At 56.9% G+C, this 14,495-nt stretch overlaps 1 protein-coding gene across 1 annotated transcript; it reads left to right on the top strand.

Annotated features, from left to right (window-relative positions):
- The first annotated feature begins 336 nt into the window (after nucleotides 1-336).
- Nucleotides 337-13,992, top strand: SEC61A1 (SEC61 translocon subunit alpha 1). The gene is made up of 12 exons (XM_043886031.1): nucleotides 337-495; nucleotides 635-702; nucleotides 3,484-3,549; nucleotides 3,638-3,716; nucleotides 4,671-4,802; nucleotides 6,484-6,593; nucleotides 6,866-7,019; nucleotides 8,905-9,065; nucleotides 10,036-10,233; nucleotides 10,485-10,676; nucleotides 11,046-11,122; nucleotides 12,173-13,992. Exons 1-12 carry the CDS (start codon nucleotides 489-491, stop codon nucleotides 12,357-12,359), a joined length of 1,431 nt encoding a protein of 476 aa, XP_043741966.1. The 5' UTR covers nucleotides 337-488; the 3' UTR covers nucleotides 12,360-13,992.
- The last annotated feature ends 503 nt before the right edge of the window (nucleotides 13,993-14,495 follow it).

Genomic DNA, 14,495 nt, shown 5'->3' with positions numbered 1-14,495 from the left:
CCTGTCCTCCCGCCGCCGCGCGCCTGCCGGGCGCCAGGCACTCAGACGGCCCCAGGACAGGCCTGCACTAAGGAGCTCATGGTCTACCCCCGAGAAACGAACCACCGCTGCCCTGAAGCGTGGGGGGGACAAGCCGGCGTGGGGAACGTCTTCCGGGCCCCAACACGCGGGTCCAACTGCGCAGGCGCACGCCCCCTTCTCGGCGGGCTCCGCGCCTCGCCCCGCCCCTCCGGCCTCCCTCCCGACAGGCGGCGCGGCCCCGCTGCACGCCGGGAGTTGTGGTCTCGGCGCGGGCGATGCGCGCGGGCGTGGCGCGTGGCAGGAAGCGGAAGCGGAAGCGGCCGCCGCGGCGCTAGCACTGACGTGTCTCTTGGCGAGGCGCGGCGCTCCAGAGCAGGCCCGGCGGCAGTGGAGCGGCAGTCGGAGCGCGGCGGAGCCGAAGCGGGACCCGGAGCCGAAGCGGGACCCGGAGCCGAGGAGCCGCCGCCATGGGGAGTGAGTCCCTCGGGGCAGCCCGGGCGCGGGCGGAACCCCGCTCCCCCGGCAGGGAAGCCCAGCCGACCCCGCGCCCCTGCTCCCCGGGGCGGCGCGGGGCCCCCCAGCCCTAACTCTCCTCTTGTCTCTCCCCCCAAAGTCAAGTTTCTGGAAGTCATCAAGCCCTTCTGTGTCATCCTGCCCGAAATTCAGAAGCCGGAGCGGAAGGTGAGTTGGAGCAAGGCTCGGGGAGACTGCTGCACCCCGGTGAAGCGGCCCCGACGCGCCGAGTGGACGCCCCTTCCCCCGAGTCTGGTCCGGGCGGCGTGCTTTCCCCCGAGCCTCGCCGGGCTTCGGTTGGAGCGTTCTCTGTAGACGTTCCTCGGGTGGCCCGAACCCGGGGGTTGCGCTGCCCCGAAGAGGACCCTGGCCTGAGTGAGGAAGGCCTCGAGAGCCTCAGACGCTCCGGTTTGAGCTCCTCTCTCTCCTCCTCTCCTCCCGCTCCAGCGGGAGCGGATCGCCGGCTGTCGTCTTTCCCGGAGATGCTCTTTTTGTCCAGATGCTGAAGGGAGTTGAGAGCAGCCACTTTACTATGTGTAACTGAGTTTGTCCCTTTTCCGTGTGCCCTCACTGTATCGAGAATGAGGGCATGTTGTGACCCCTGTCTACGCAGGTTCATTAAAACATGGGAAGATAGGAATGTAGAGCTCTGTTGACTCTTTATCAAGGATTTTTGCACGTGCACAGCTTCAGGCCCAAACAGTTACCAGTGTAAGCGAAGCTGTTAAACAAGGAAGAAAAGCTTCATTGGGTTCTTAGGATAATTAACAGGAAGGTGTTTTTGTCCTCACATTCTTTGCATCTCCTCCACGTCTGTGCTGGCTTTGATGCGCTGATAGGCAAAGTTGTGTGTGTGTCCCCAGCACAGTAGAAAGGGCTCGCCTGGGATCCACCCTCACACAGCCTCTTAATGTGTGACCTTGGCCTTGTGTGTAACTGAGTGTGGGGGGTGAGCAGTAGAAATCTGTGCAGGGTACGGCAGTGGCTCCAGAAGGGACTGACTCTGGAAGGCATTGTGTCTGATGGCAGCCTTGAAGGAAGAATAGCAGTGTCCTTGAAGGAAAGGGCAAGAATTCTAATGGCATAAGGAGGATGGAGTCTGCTGAGGCAGAAGACCAGTGGGTGGGAGGGTGTTCAGTATTGATAGAACAGAAAGGGTGGGCAGGGAGCCAGACAGATGAGAAAATTGCTTTGGGGTAGGGTAGAGGTTGAGAGGATTCTGCCAAGAGAGTGAACTCCCGCGGAATGGGAGGCAGAACTGGGATAAACAGTTTTTGATGTTTTGCTGTTGAATTTGGCTGCTTCCAGGAGGGGAGACTTGGTTATTTAGGAATGAGGAGTCCTGTGAGACCTGTCCACTATCTTTCCGCATAAAGAATCATTTCTAGCTTGTTACGTTACTGGTCAGCCTGACAAGGCGTTGATTCCCTTGGCTGCCTCCTGATTTCCCGGTGGGAAGGGGTGCGGGAGCATTCTCAAGAGGAAGAGCTCTGCGGACTCCCCGCAGCGGCACGTGGAGTGTCTGTGTCCGATGCCCGCGCCGTGGTGCGGTTGTCCAGTGGGCAGCGCAGAGGTGCTGTAGCCCTGTCTGACCAGAGAGCCGTGGCTCCGGCTCTGTGCTCACTTAGAACAAAGCTTAAAAAGTGTTTTTGAAGAACATGATTTTGTTCACTTACTACCTTCACTCACAAGGTGTTTCCGTGTTAAGATTCTTAGTCCACAGAATAACTCCTGTGTTTTCTAAGCCTTGAAAGCCATTCATTCTTGCTGTGCAGGCCGCAGGTGCTAGGAAGACACTTAGCTTTCAGAGCAGAGGGGGCTTGGGCAGGGTGTCTCAGCTTCCCCAAAGATGCTTCTCAGTCATCTGTAAAATGATTCTGAAAAGTCACCTATCCTACTGACATACCTGAGGAGCTGTGAAAACTCTTGTTAAACAGACGCTACCAGTAGTTAGTGAGTCGGCTGAGTATGCAGCTCTCCCTGCTCCTCCAGTGTATATAACATCGTTTTACCCTTAATTTGGAGAATACTGGAGAATACACAAAGAAATACAGGTTTCAGATTAGTTGATTCCAGCATAGCAAGATTTTGTCCATTACAAAACCCTTTCAAGTGAGAAGTGATGCTCCTGTGCTGTAAGGCCGAGTCTGGTTTAGGAATCACTTTCTATTTCTATTCTTTGATCTTGGGTCGGATCCTAAACTGTTCAAACTGACGGTTAAGAGCGCAGGCTTTGTACTCAAATCCATTACAGCTGTGGGATCTGAGACAAACGTGAAAGTGAAGTTGCTCAGTAGTGTTCAAGTCTTTGCGAACCCATGGACTGCAGGCTTCTCCATCCATGGGATTCTCCAGGCACTGGAGTGGGTTGCCATTTCCTTCTCCAGGAGATCTTCCCGAGCCAGGGATTGAACCCGGGTCTACCGCATTGTAGGCAGACACTTCACCGTCTGAGCCATCAGGGAAGTCCAGTTTTTCTAAGATTCAGTTTTCTTGTAAAACAGTAAGGATAACATTACGTTGTGTGAAGATTAAATGTATATGCAGGTCTTTGCATCTGTGCCTTATACACAGAAAGGCTTCCCAGGTGTCTCTGAGGTAAGGAATCTGCCTGCAGCGCAGGAGACCCAGGTTCAATCCCTGGGTCAGGAAGATTCCCTGGAGGAGGAAATGGCAACCCACTCCAGTATTCTTGCCTGGGAAATTCCATGGCCAGAGGAGCCTGGCGGGCTACATTCTGTGGGATCACAGAGTTGGCTGTGACTGAGCACACGCGTGCACACACACGTGTACACAGCATGCAGTACACACACTTGCATTCGGTGCCTGGTGTGGACTGTCCACGGTTTGCTTTTCTGTGAGCAGAGAGAGGCGTCTGAGCAGAGTCCGTTTCTGCTAATTTGTGTATGGAGATAACTTCTTGTCTTGATTTGCTCCGTTCTGCCGCAGATTCAGTTTAAGGAGAAGGTGCTATGGACCGCCATCACCCTTTTCATCTTCTTGGTGTGCTGCCAGGTGAGCCCGGGTCTGGGTCTAGGTCCAGGGTCCGGGTGGTGTGAGGGGGCCGGAAGCACGTGCCTGGCTCCTCTCTGCTTGTTTGCAGATCCCCCTGTTTGGAATCATGTCCTCAGACTCCGCCGACCCTTTCTACTGGATGAGGGTGATCCTCGCCTCCAACAGAGGTAGGGCTGGCCCTCTGCACCCCCATGCTGCGCGGGCTTGACTGGCCGCCTGCAGTTACATTACAGGCTTGGTGTTAGATGGAGTCCAGAGTGTTTGGAGAGAGCGTTAGCATGCCGTGCTAAAACAGCCCAGTGAGTGCTGGGTTCAGCACCATGCACGTGTCATCCTGTTAGAGCTGCTCTGTATGCAGGACAAAACCTGGAGCCAGGGGATGAGTCTACACGGCAGAGGTTTTTAAAACACGTGGGAACACTAGAATGCTTCTTAAACAGCTGAAATGGTGACAGTTCTATCTTTCTCCTGTTCTGATAACATTCTTTAGAATATGTAATTTGTTTCTCAGCTGTGTCTTGTCCGTATCTATAGGTTACATATACGTGTCCAAAGAAATAAATGCATGAACAGTGTATTGTATGCTCTAACCAGTTACCTGTTTGGGGTGAGGGGGGATTTTGAATGTTTATGCTGATACTGCTTTTGATTAACTCGTTTTAAAAATATGGTTCAAATTAAGTTCTAAATCAGTTGGAAGTATAGCTTGTTTCAGTATAATGGAGATAGAGGTTTACTCGAAATTAGATACAATTGTATGGCCCTCATCTCCAGACTCTGGAAATTATTCTAATGTTATCCTTTTTTGTTACTGATGAAGAGACAAACCTATCTTATCTCTGTACAACCAGCGTGAATCTGTTTTCATGAATTTAAATGTAGCAGTCAGTTTAAATGCCATGTGACTCCTAAACAGAATGTTGCTGGCAGACTGAACAGAATGAATTGAATCACCCTCTCACTGCTGATACTTGGGGGCGACTCTGAGTTAAACGTTGCTGGCGAACTGAAGCACGTCGGGTTCGTGCTGGGGCACATAGTCCAGCTGTGTGCGACCGTTTTCTTAGCAGCGTCTTACTCCTCCACGCTGACGTCAGCTGTGTTTTGCCCCCCTTCCTAAGGCACGCTGATGGAGCTGGGCATCTCGCCCATCGTCACCTCTGGCCTCATCATGCAGCTCTTGGCTGGCGCCAAAATAATTGAGGTTGGTGACACTCCGAAAGACCGAGCCCTCTTCAACGGAGCCCAGAAGTGTAAGTGGGGTTTTAAATGATGCTCAGATGTCTGTAGTTGAGAATTTGAATTTGCTACGAAGTTTGGGTAATCAAAAATTAGCTTGGGGTTTTCGGGGCGGGGGGGGGGGTCGGTTGTCTTCGGCAGGAGTGGGGGCGTCGTTGCTGTGATCCCCTATTCCCTCCAGCCCCGTGTGGCCTGTTAGCAAGAGGGCACTTGGGAGGGGCTGGAGCAGGCAGAGGAAGGGTGCTGGTGCCCAGGGCTGCAGGTCCAGGGAGGGAGCCGGGCTAGAGAGCCCGCCCTCCACCATCACCCTGTCCTTCCCACTTGGCAGCAGGGCTGTGGTAAGAGTTCATTTGAATATTGTGTGTAAAACACCAGTGAGTGCCTCGCCAGTGGTGGTACCTGGCAGAGTGATTTTCCTCCTGTGGGAGTTTTAAAGGAGTCACTTTAGAGGAGAGATGGTTCTCTCCGCTTAGCTCTGCCGGGTACCAGCTGTGTGACTCTGGGCGGTTAGATGCAGCTCGTGTCCCAGTTTCTTCACCTTAAAAATGGGGGTAATGGTGTTTTCCCCGTAGTAAATCATAAGCAGCACTGGTAAAGTCATCAGAATTAACCGAGTTAAGCCTGACTATGGATTGACAGGTATTAATCAGGAAATAATAATTACACTTTCCTACCTGGCCATTTTTCCTTCCACACCAGCATGTTTTAAGATCTTAAGTTAGTAGGTTAAAGAGTTGAGCACAAAAGATTAATCTAGTTTAAACTTGTCAGTTTCAGACACAAATCAGGATTTTAAAATATATATGTGAGTTATTTTTCAGAAGTATAGATACATCAGCTGTTTTCTCTTTGGTCTTGGACTTTATAAAAAAAAATTTTCTGCTCTTTTTTCTGCCTTAAGAATTCGGTCTTATTAAGCACTTTTAAGAAGTCAAAAAGGGACTCTATGACAGGCGCTTTGGAGTAGAATGTATATATTGGGGCGGGGGGTGGCAAACTACGCAGAGAGGCTGGAGCTGAATCCCAGTCCCATGCTGTAAGATCCACGTGATATCTTGGGATCCAACAAAAACATGTAGATTCCATTGTGCATCCCGGTGGAATGGAGTGAATGACACAGGATACAAGACTGTCCATAAAAAGGAAAGCCTCCTTCAGGAGAGCTCCGGGAGAGCTGTGTGGCGGGGGAGTGGGCTGAGTGAACTGGTGGCGTGATAGGTTTTTCCTTAAATAATACATTAAATACAAACTGGGAAGGGCTCGCCTTATTGATTTTGTGTGCTGTGCCCTGAAGCGCGAGCCTGTTGGGCGCCCTGGACGAACGCTCCTGGAACCCGGGCCCCCGATGATGACCTCAGTGTGGTGTGCAGGTTGCGGACGTCCCTGAGTTGTGTTCACATCTGTCGTGAGAAGCTGGGTGGTGATGCTTCCAGTCTTTCCCTCCGCCCGTCACTGAAAGGAGACGCGTCTAGGAGGAGGTGGAATGAGAGAGCTCAGGAGCTTTTGTTCAGAGTTTGCCTTATCGTGCGTTATTGTCACTCTGTCGCCGTGGGTGTGGAGCGTTCCTGGCCGAGCTCCCTGGGGGCAGGGTCTGTTGTCCTCATCTTGGTCCTGCTGGCACGCAGTCGGCGTCTGGTCACCGTATCCTCAGGATGCACAGCAGACCCCTGAGCACCGCTCTCCTCCTGCCTCTAGTGTTCGGCATGACCATCACCATCGGGCAATCCATCGTGTACGTGATGACGGGGATGTACGGGGACCCGTCTGAGATGGGCGCCGGTGTCTGCCTGCTCATCACCATACAGGTAACACCAGGCCGCACCCCTCTGAGGCCCTCACACCCACCCCTGCCCAACAGCAGACCTGAGTCAGGCTAAGAGAAGCTTCCTGAGAAGAGGTCTAGGCCCTGGGTTGCCTTCTGACTTCAGAGGAGACCCCAGCGGCTGGCGGGCCCTCTGCCTTCACAGGTTCACATCGGAGAAGCTAGTTCCCGAGGAAGGACAGAATTGTGCTATGGGGAGCAGTCATGCCATCTTTTTAGGTTTCTGTACTTTTTTTGTTTTTTTAATACTGACAGCTCTTTGTGGCTGGCCTGATTGTTCTGCTTCTGGATGAACTTCTGCAAAAGGGGTACGGCCTGGGCTCTGGGATCTCCCTGTTCATCGCCACGAACATCTGCGAGACCATCGTGTGGAAGGCGTTCAGCCCCACCACCGTCAACACTGGCCGAGGTGAGGCCCCAGTGCCCGTGGACGGGGTTCGGTGAAAAATGCCAGCGTCCCCCCGTTTCAGGGAAGAAGCGTCCCGTGGACAGGGTTCGGTAAAAAGCACCCGTGTCCCCCGTTTCAGGGAAGAGGCGCCCTGTGGACGGGGTTTGGTTAAAAGCACCTGCATCCCCCCACTTCAGGGAAGAAGCACCCCATGGACAGGGTTTGGTAAAAAGCACCAGCGTCCCCCCGTTTCAGTGAAGAAGTGCCCTGTGGACGGGGTTCGGTATAAAGCACCCGCGTCCCCCATTTCAGGGAAGAGGTGCCCGTGGATGGGGTTCGGTAAAAAGCCCTTGCGCTCCCCCGTTTAAGGGAAGAAGGATCAGTTTTAGGTACAGCGCTTCTGATTGTTCTGTGTGTGTATCGGTAAAGGTTTTGAAGATACAGGTTTCTGCTGACACCGATGTGTCACTTAGGGTTAGGGTTAGGGTTACAAACATGGGCCCTGCCGGGACAGCCGGCCCCGCCTCACCCGGCGCAGCCTGGCCGTCACTGCGTGGGCGGAGCAGGGCTTCCCTGGTGGACACCCAGTTGCTTCTAGCCTCTGCAAGGGGCAGCCTTGTAAAAGAGGCAGGGATGTGGGCGCTCGCAAGCTGAGCTCCCATCCTGGCCGCACCCTTGGCTGCCAGGATTAAATGACAAATAACATGGACTCACGGGACTCCAGGCTCACAGCAGGTGCACGGTGAATGTGAGTGACAGCGCCAGCTTACAGAGGGCATGTTCAAGGAAAAGTTCCGAACATTCAGGGGAGTATGGCTGACTCGGAAAGGTTTTTTCATCACTAAATGCATTATTCACTCAGAAGAGGCCTAGGAGAAGCAAATGTTTGCACACATTTGACTGTTTTCTTTGAAGTAAGGGCCAAAAACAGTCCCTGACCTCCAGAACCCACGTAATCTTGTCACTAGACTGAAACAGGTCCCCACACCGGTGAAGGCCGCTCCTGCCCTTTCCCTTGAGCCGTTGGCGGGCGCGCTCCGCTCCCTGGCCCTCTTCCTGGTCTGCTGCTGGCCTGCCTCCGCAGTGCTCTTGTGGGGAGGCGTGAGCTCCGACAGCAGTCAGCCGTGTGTGGGCACATGCATTGTCCTCTCAGCCTGGCTGTTGGGGTGAGGATCAGGGAGCCCGAGCCTGCCTCGTCTGGACAGCTTGGCCGCAGGGCTGGGTGCTGTGCTGCCAGGGGGCCCCCAGGGACGTGGGGTGGGCGCCTCTGAGCCCCTCGGGCAGGACCCCTTAAGCTGGAGCGCCTCTGAGCCCCTCAGGCGGGACCCCTTAAGCTGGAGCGCCTCTGAGCCCCTCAGGCGGGACCCCTTAAGCTGGAGCGCCTCTGAGCCCCTCAGGCGGGACCCTTTAAGCTGGAGCACCTCTGAGCCCTTCAGGCGGGACCCATTAAGCTGGAGCTCCACAGACACAGCTCTTCAGACGTTGAAAGTCTTAGTCGATCAGTCGTGTCTGCCTCTTTGCAGCCCCATGGACTGTAGCCCGCCAGGCTCCTCTGTCCATGGGATTCTCCAGGCAAGAGTACTGGAGTGGGTTGCCATTTCTGGATGGCATTTTCTCGACCCAGGGATTGAACCCATGTCTCCCACGTGGCAGGCTAACACTTGACTGGCTGAGCCACCAGGGAAACCTGGTGTTTAGACAATCATTCCACATGCCTGATGGCCATTGACTCACAAGCCACAGAAGTAAGATCAGTTCATTCAAAAAGGAAGAATAGCCCCCTCTGCAGGTTGAAGTGTGCAGAACATCTCCGTGGTTCCCGGAGCTGATCCCGTTCTCCTGGGTTCCGGCCGCCAGGGTGCTTAGGGCCACCCCGAGCTCCTCCGTCTACCTTCACCCGTAACAGGAATGGAGTTTGAAGGTGCCATCATCGCGCTCTTTCACCTGCTGGCCACCCGTACCGACAAGGTCCGAGCCCTGCGAGAGGCGTTCTACCGCCAGAACCTCCCCAACCTCATGAATCTCATCGCCACCATCTTCGTCTTTGCGGTGGTCATCTATTTCCAGGTGCGTTCAGGTCCAGCCCTGGGGATTAGGAGGGTCTGCGTTTCCCGTGCCCACACCCCAGGGGTGGTGTGAGCTATCGTATGGCAGTGAAATGAGCAGGTGGCATTTGACAGAGTGGGTTCCATGGACTTACGGGAACTTGCCTGAGCTAACAAGCTGAGGCAGCTCTAACATTTCACGGTCTTAATTCAAGAGAAGTGAATCAAGGCCTGAGACCTCGCTGCTGCTGAGCTGAGGTCTGTAGGTGCCTCTAGGCAGTTCCCATGTCCTTGCGAGAACTGTCAGCTCTTACGTTGTGAGTCTGCCTAGCTTGCTTCCGCACAGGAGACCTCAGCTGCCCACTGCTTTTCTCTGGTTGGACTCGTGTTTGTCTTCCGTCAGCCGCCTGTATCCTGACACACGGGTGTTTATGCCTCCAGGCACTGAGGGCTGGGCACATCCGTTTGGTTGATGCCGGTTAATGACACGTTAGCTCCTTGGGGTCTTGGGATTTGATTGTCGAGGTTTTATTTTAAATATTCTGAACCCTGTTCTAGGCACTGGGAGATTGTTTTTTTAAAAAAGTACATAAAGGAAGCCCTTTTTATTTTCCAAGGGTTTCAGCGGGAAAGCTTGTATTCATAGAAAAGTAGAGAAGCCTAGCTTCTCTGCAGTGAGTGAGAGCGTCCGCGAAGGGCCCTCCTGGGCATGGGGCTTGTCCGGGGCTGCCGTGGGAGCGGGGCAGGACTCTGGCGAGCCACCGATAGCACTTCCTGTTTTCCACGCTGGTGTTCCTGTAATGCGGTGGACTTTGTATTTTGAAAAAAACACTGCTGTGCTTGGGTGCATTTTAAGCAGCTTTTCTGGACCCTTCTGTCCCTTTGCCCCCGAGTGCGGTGGCGGGTCGGAGGGGACGTTGAGGCCCCGGGTCTGAGCCCTGTGCGAGGCTCCAGCGCGGCAGTGAGAACCTCGCTTCTGCTCGGCTCCTCAGGGCTTCCGCGTCGACCTGCCCATCAAGTCGGCCCGGTACCGGGGCCAGTACAACACCTACCCCATCAAGCTCTTCTACACGTCCAACATCCCCATCATCCTGCAGTCCGCCCTGGTCTCCAACCTGTACGTCATCTCCCAGATGCTGTCCGCCCGCTTCAGTGGCAACCTGCTGGTCAGCCTGCTGGGCACCTGGTCTGTAAGTACAGCGGCTCCAGGAGCCGTGGCGGGCCGCACGCCGGTGTGTGAGGGCTGTGGCCGGGCAGGGCTGGCACTGTGTGCCTTGCTCACGACCAGCGTTTGGTTTCCCCGTGATGCTTTCCGGCTGTGCCTGTCGCAGACTCGGTGACGTTTCTGTGGGGGGGACAGCGGCGCTGCGGGCGCCTGCTCAGAGCTGCGTCTGCTGAGGTGAGGTGAGGAGCAACGCTCACGCTCTCGAAATCCCCCCAGGACACTTCCTCCGGTGGGCCGGCGCGGGCCTACCCCGTGGGCGGTCTCTGCTATTACCTGTCCCCGCCCGAGTCATTCGGCTCTGTCTTGGAAGACCCCGTCCACGCCGTGGTGTACATCGTGTTCATGCTGGGCTCCTGCGCCTTCTTCTCCAAGACGTGGATTGAGGTCTCGGGCTCCTCCGCCAAGGACGTGAGTAGGAGTGACAGCCTCTGGGAGGGGGTTCACGCAGCCCCAGCGTCCTCGCCTGCGGCTGGTGTGACGGAGCTCGGCTTGGCCCTCCTCCTGGGATGGGCCTGTGCACACACGTGGCAGTTAGTCCTTGCTAGAGCCAGTCCCAGAGCGTTAGCGACCGTGGCCGGAGCCCGGGGTAAATGAACCCGTGCTTGTCTGGGAAGCAGCGGGCAGAGTAAACTTGACTTCCCCTTCGCCTTCTTGGCGGCGGCTTCACCATGCTGTGAGGGCGCTGGGGGCGCCTGCGTCTGGTGACATGAGAGTCTGCCTGGCCTCGGACTCCACGTCTGAACTTGAACCTTGTCTTCCCGGGTGGGCGTCACACAGGTTGCAAAGCAGCTGAAGGAGCAGCAGATGGTGATGAGGGGCCACCGAGAGACGTCCATGGTCCACGAGCTCAACCGGTGAGTGCCGGCCCTGAGGCTGACGGGGGTCCCGGGGTCTTCAGGCATCCGCGAGCCTGCTAGTGCCGATGCTGGCGAGATCCGCTCGGTGCCCGGTCCCTGCCTGCAGAGGGGCAGCCAGAGCGGGGAGACCAGAAGCTTGTGGCGGGCGGTGTGGTGAGGGTGCTGACAGAGCGGCTCCTCGCCCTGCTCCCGCCGGAGCTTCTCTGCAGGGTTCTCTGGGGGCAGTCCAGGAGGAGGGTGGAGGGTCAGGCGTCTCAGGAGCGTCCAAGTGCAGGTGAGGTCAGAGAGGCTGGTGGAGGCCGCTGGGGGGGTCGGTGTGTGGAAGGTCCGTGCCGGAGGCTGAGACCGCCGGGCCGGGCAAGGGGGCTGAACTCAGGTGGGAGGGGTGAGGAGGCTGCGGTGGTCTGCAGGCCTCTTCCCCCGCGGTGGGGCTGCCCTGTGGGCAGCAGGGTGGGCCCCAGTGAGCGCCTTAGACTCTTAAGCCACCTTAGCTCACTCTGCCTCGGTCCGTGAGTGAATGAGTGAACGTGGTGGTTTCCTCTAGAGCTGTGTCCAGGATCGGGTTCTGTAGTCAGGGCCAGGTCTGTCCTGGGGACCACAGCTCGCCTGCCTCAACGACAGGCAGGCAGTGTGGCAAACCATTTTCTGGTGCCTAACGGGGGTGGGCAGTTTCGTTCATTCCTTTAAGAATTCTCTGACGCCTCTAGATTCATAGTGCTGTTGAGGAGAAATATAACGAAAAGTCATAAAGGGACATTTTATGTTACCTGTCTTCAAAACCTTTTGTGACGTTTTCAACATCTCGATTTGGACTGGTCCTGTCTCAGTAGCCGCCAGTGGCTTGCGTGGCAGCTTATGAGACAGCAGGGCCTAGTCTAGACCGCGAGGCTGCCTGAGCAGATGAAACCTCACGGGGTCGTGGAGTGGCCCCTGAGGGAGTCGGGGTCCTCGGGCAGAGGTACGCGGGTTACTGCACAGCGGCCCCCGTGGCCTGGGTCAGGCCCGAGGACTCTGGGCAGCCTGTGGCTGACGCGCGCCCCTCCCCAGGTACATCCCCACGGCCGCGGCCTTCGGCGGGCTGTGCATCGGGGCCCTCTCCGTCCTGGCTGACTTCCTGGGCGCCATCGGGTCTGGAACCGGGATCCTGCTGGCGGTCACCATCATCTACCAGTACTTTGAGATCTTCGTGAAGGAGCAGAGCGAGGTCGGCAGCATGGGGGCCCTGCTGTTCTGAGCCGCGGCCCCGGACCCGGCGGAGGCGGCGTGCCCCACCGCGGCCGAGGGGACGAGGGAGCCGCGCTGGAGGAGCTGCTCTCGGGAGCTGCTGAGGCTCAGGGACTTCGGTTCAGTCACGTTTGAGTTTCATGTTCTTTTCATTCCACTTTGTAAAGTGTTAGAGATTTTCCAGGTTAGAATTTTGCTTTTCGTTCCGGCACTGGCACTGCGGAAGTGGGGCCTCTCTCGGCTGCCGGCCGGAGGCGGGGCTGGGCCGTCGGCGTCCCCGGCACCCACGCCGCGTCTGTGTCAGCCTTTGCACCTTCTCAGTGTCGCCGGCGACCGCAGCAGTCTCGGCTGCCCCTCGGAGGGAGCGTCTCGTTGGTTAGAAGCACAAACGTTGTTGAAACGTCTCTGTCTCAGGTGGCAGGAGGCGGGCCCCCAGCAGCAGGCTGTTTTCTGCTGCCTGAGGGTGGCTCGCTGGCATGTCCCCGTCACAGTCCGGCCAGAACATCTGGTTTAAAACGGTTTCTCTGGAAGACAATCATTTTCCCTTTTGAAGTTAGTTGTTTAGGACAGTTTCTTCCAAAATGGAGGGATGAATTTCCAGAAGACCCTCCTGGCCCATCTGTGCGTCCTCCTGTTGGCTGACCAGGTGCCCTCGCTGATGGGGCCGGGCTGAGCGCAGTCCGTGGTGCGGAGGACCCTGGGCTGCTAGCGGTCCAGTCGCCCTGGCCATCACTGCTTGCTCTCTGTGCTGCGTCCCCCGCACCCACCCCTCGGGAGGGGAGGAGCTGTGGCCGGCCCCACACACTACCTTCTAGGCTGAAGACTTCCCATTTGTACTTTTTTAGAACGTTTTTACTGTGCTTAGGACCAAACACAAGTGAAGTCAGTGCCGGGATGCCTCTGGTCTGCAGCGTCGCCAGAACTGCCCAGCAGAGAGGAGATAGGCTGTAGACCCACGGTGACGTCAGGCTCAGAGACATTGCTTTTTTGCCAAGTTTCGCCCATGTTTGATACAAAAAGACAATTATGTCTGAGACAAATTCTGTTTGCAATAATAGGTGACCTAGATCTTAGGAATTAGAACCTTCTCAAAGGCCTTTAGGGAAGCCCCTCTTGGGGACCAGCAGAGTTAGGTGCCGCAGCCTGAGGGGTGCTCCCTGGAGAGGGTCCCCCTGGGCGCGTGCAGCCCCTCGGAGACCAAACCCACCAGCAGTGGGCACACGGCAGCCTTTGAAGCACAGAGCCAGTAGAGGTGGCGAGCCTGGCACCCACCTGAGTCCAGGGGCTCCGAGGCCTCACTGGCCGCGCTGCCCAGGAAGCAGACCAGCCGAGGGACGAGGCTTGCCCAGCACCACCTGGCGAGTCGGCAACAGAGCCAGGATGGGCCCCAGCCGGTCCCCCCAGGCCGGGGCACCCACCACACCACACGTGGCCTTGTCCGACCCAGTCCCACGCGGAGACCTGACGCCCTGCAGCCCCGCTGCAGCCTCGGACCACGGCACGGCTCGGGCGGCTGACCCGCCGTCACTGGTCATGGAGGCAGGCTGACCCCGACTTCCAGGGGACTGTCACTGTGGACGCCCAAGCGGCATAACTGAGATAAGGTGAATAAGAGACAAATAAAGCCAACTTTTTACAAGCTGCCTGCTGGTGGCCTCTTGGTTTTCAGTTCTGTTGCCGAGGCCAGTGAGAGGAGGGCATGGCCTTGGCTGCCTTTGGGGGCCCAGGGGAGGTGTGAGACTTGAGTCCCAGTTCTGCACGGGTGCCCAGGGCTCCCCCTTGATGGGAACCTGGGGAGCTTCGTTGTCCGGGCGTCTGCCGCTGCGCGCGTGTGGGCCCCTGCAGCCCCTCCGGGAACGGGCGGTGGCCTTAGCTGTGAGCATGGCGGCTGCCAGCGCTCCACGTCCAGGCCGAGAGGCTGCTGCCCTTGGCTGCGGCACGTGTCCTCCCACACCTGGCCGCTGACAGACGGCCGCCTCGGAGGGCCTCCGCTCTGCCCTGGACCCCCAGCACTGGGCGCAGCGGTGGCAGGCGCGATGGCCGCTCCCTGGGATGTGCCGTGCAGAAATTTCCAGCAGTTTCCGTCGAGCTGGATGGCAGGCGTTTCCACAGTGACGTGAGCCCGTGCTGTGAGCTGTTGCTCTCG

Source organism: Cervus elaphus, chromosome 24 (genome assembly GCF_910594005.1).
Source record: "Cervus elaphus chromosome 24, mCerEla1.1, whole genome shotgun sequence".
Taxonomy (NCBI): domain Eukaryota; kingdom Metazoa; phylum Chordata; class Mammalia; order Artiodactyla; family Cervidae; genus Cervus; species Cervus elaphus.
This window is presented reverse-complemented; position numbering and strand designations above follow the sequence as displayed.

Coding starts and splice junctions, on each gene's coding strand:
- SEC61A1 (XM_043886031.1), top strand. Junction 7,020..8,904: donor CACCGTCAACACTGGCCGAG/GTGAGGCCCCAG, acceptor CACCCGTAACAG/GAATGGAGTTTGAAGGTGCC. Junction 9,066..10,035: donor CGGTGGTCATCTATTTCCAG/GTGCGTTCAGGT, acceptor TCGGCTCCTCAG/GGCTTCCGCGTCGACCTGCC.